Source organism: Otolemur garnettii, unplaced genomic scaffold, assembly GCF_000181295.1.
Source record: "Otolemur garnettii isolate 467f Iridium unplaced genomic scaffold, OtoGar3 scaffold00149, whole genome shotgun sequence".
Classification (NCBI taxonomy): domain Eukaryota; kingdom Metazoa; phylum Chordata; class Mammalia; order Primates; family Galagidae; genus Otolemur; species Otolemur garnettii.
Genome location: NW_003852544.1, coordinates 674,202 through 675,780, shown reverse-complemented (window position 1 = coordinate 675,780; position 1,579 = coordinate 674,202). Strand labels below are relative to the sequence as shown.

General features: G+C 42.1%; 1 protein-coding gene across 2 annotated transcripts in view; it reads left to right on the top strand.

The window, feature by feature from the left end:
* MOK (MOK protein kinase) overlaps positions 1-1,579 on the top strand; it is a 75,987-nt gene that overhangs the window by 31,396 nt on the left and 43,012 nt on the right. For both annotated transcript variants that reach the window (XM_012811069.2, XM_023518867.1), the window contains exon 2: positions 1,083-1,197. In XM_012811069.2, the coding sequence (XP_012666523.1) occupies positions 1,083-1,197 (115 nt within the window). The remainder of the gene's footprint in view (positions 1-1,082; positions 1,198-1,579) is intronic.

The following is a 1,579-nucleotide window of genomic DNA, read 5'->3' as shown; positions in this document are numbered from 1 at the left end:
GCTGGGACTACAGGCACCCACTATAGTGCCTGGCTATTTTTGTTGCAGTTGCCACTGCTGATTTAGCTGGCTGGGGCCAGGTTCGAACCCATTACCCTTGGTATATGGGGCCGGCACCCTACCCAATGAGCCACAGGCACCACCCAAGTCAATCAGATTTTGGTTAGGAAAACAAACTACACTATTTCAAGCAGGAGGGCATTTAAAATAGTAAATTAGAGGCTTACAAATCCATTGTCAGAGCTGGAGGTGATGGTGGTGGCAGCAAAGCCAGGGAAAGCAGCTGTGAGCTTTCAGAAAATTAAAAGATATGAAAGGTTGGGCTCAGTGGCTCATGTCTATAAGCCTACCACTCTGGGAGGCTGAGGCAGGTGGATTGCTTGAGCTCAGGAGTTTGAAACCAGCCTGAGTAAAAGCAATGCCCTGTCTGGAAGGAAGGAAGGAAGGAAAAGAAAGGAGAAGAGAAGGGGGAGGAAGGGAGAAGAAAGAAAGGGAAGGAAGGGAGGGAGGGAGGAAAGAAGGAAGGAAGCAAAGAAGAAAGGAAGGAAGGGAAAAAAGGAAGGAAGGAAGGAAGGAAGGAAGGAAAGAAAAGGAAAAGAAGAAAGGGAAGGAAGGGAAGGGAAGGAAAGGAGGGAGGGAGGGAAGGAAGGAAAGAAAGAAAGAAGCATTGCACATCAGTTGGGCCTCTGCAAGATCAGGAAATGCGAATTTTAAGAGGAGGCTTCGAGGCTGGTGGTGTACATGACATCTAGGCAATGCAAAGCCCATGCTTTTGCCCACTTGTTAGAATAATTCTGGTCTCTACTACATTTCTGCTTTGTAAATCTGGAGTAGCTGAGCTTCTCATTGCTGGCCAGGATTCAGATTATATGGTTGCCATTATACCAAAGAGAGCATAGACCAAGAGGAAATAGTTCTTTGTTGCTGTCATAAACCCCACTAAACCTTACAAAAAATAGTAGAAACAATTTTCAAAATATTGCTGTTAAATTATCTTACAAATAAAAAGTTTACTGTCTAGAAGTGAATACAAAATACATGCATAAATAAAATTTTGTTTTTATAATTATTTTTATTTTTAGACTACAAAACAATTGGCAAAATAGGAGAGGGAACATTTTCTGAAGTTATGAAGATGCAGAACCTGAGAGATGGAAAGTACTATGCTTGTAAACAAATGAAACAGCACTTTGAAAGGTAGGCAATCAGAGACATATTTAAGACAATACAGATATAAGTTTAAATCAATAAAGCAACTTAATATTAGTGGGAAATTTTTATTCACTTAATAATATGTAAAATAAATCAAATTTCATTAGGCAGTAAGGATTATGCACTAATGTTTATCATACTAGAATTTACTTATGTCCATGTTTACTTTAAAAATCAATAATGGGGCTCAGCACCTGTGGCTCAGGTGGCTAAGGTGCCAGCCACGTACACCCAAGGTGGCGGATTTGAATCTAGCCCGGGCCACCAAACGACAATAACGGCTGCAACCAAAAAATAGCTGGGCGTTGTGGCAGGCGCCTGTGGTCCCAGCTACTTGGGAGGCTGAGGCAGGAGACTTGCTTGAGCC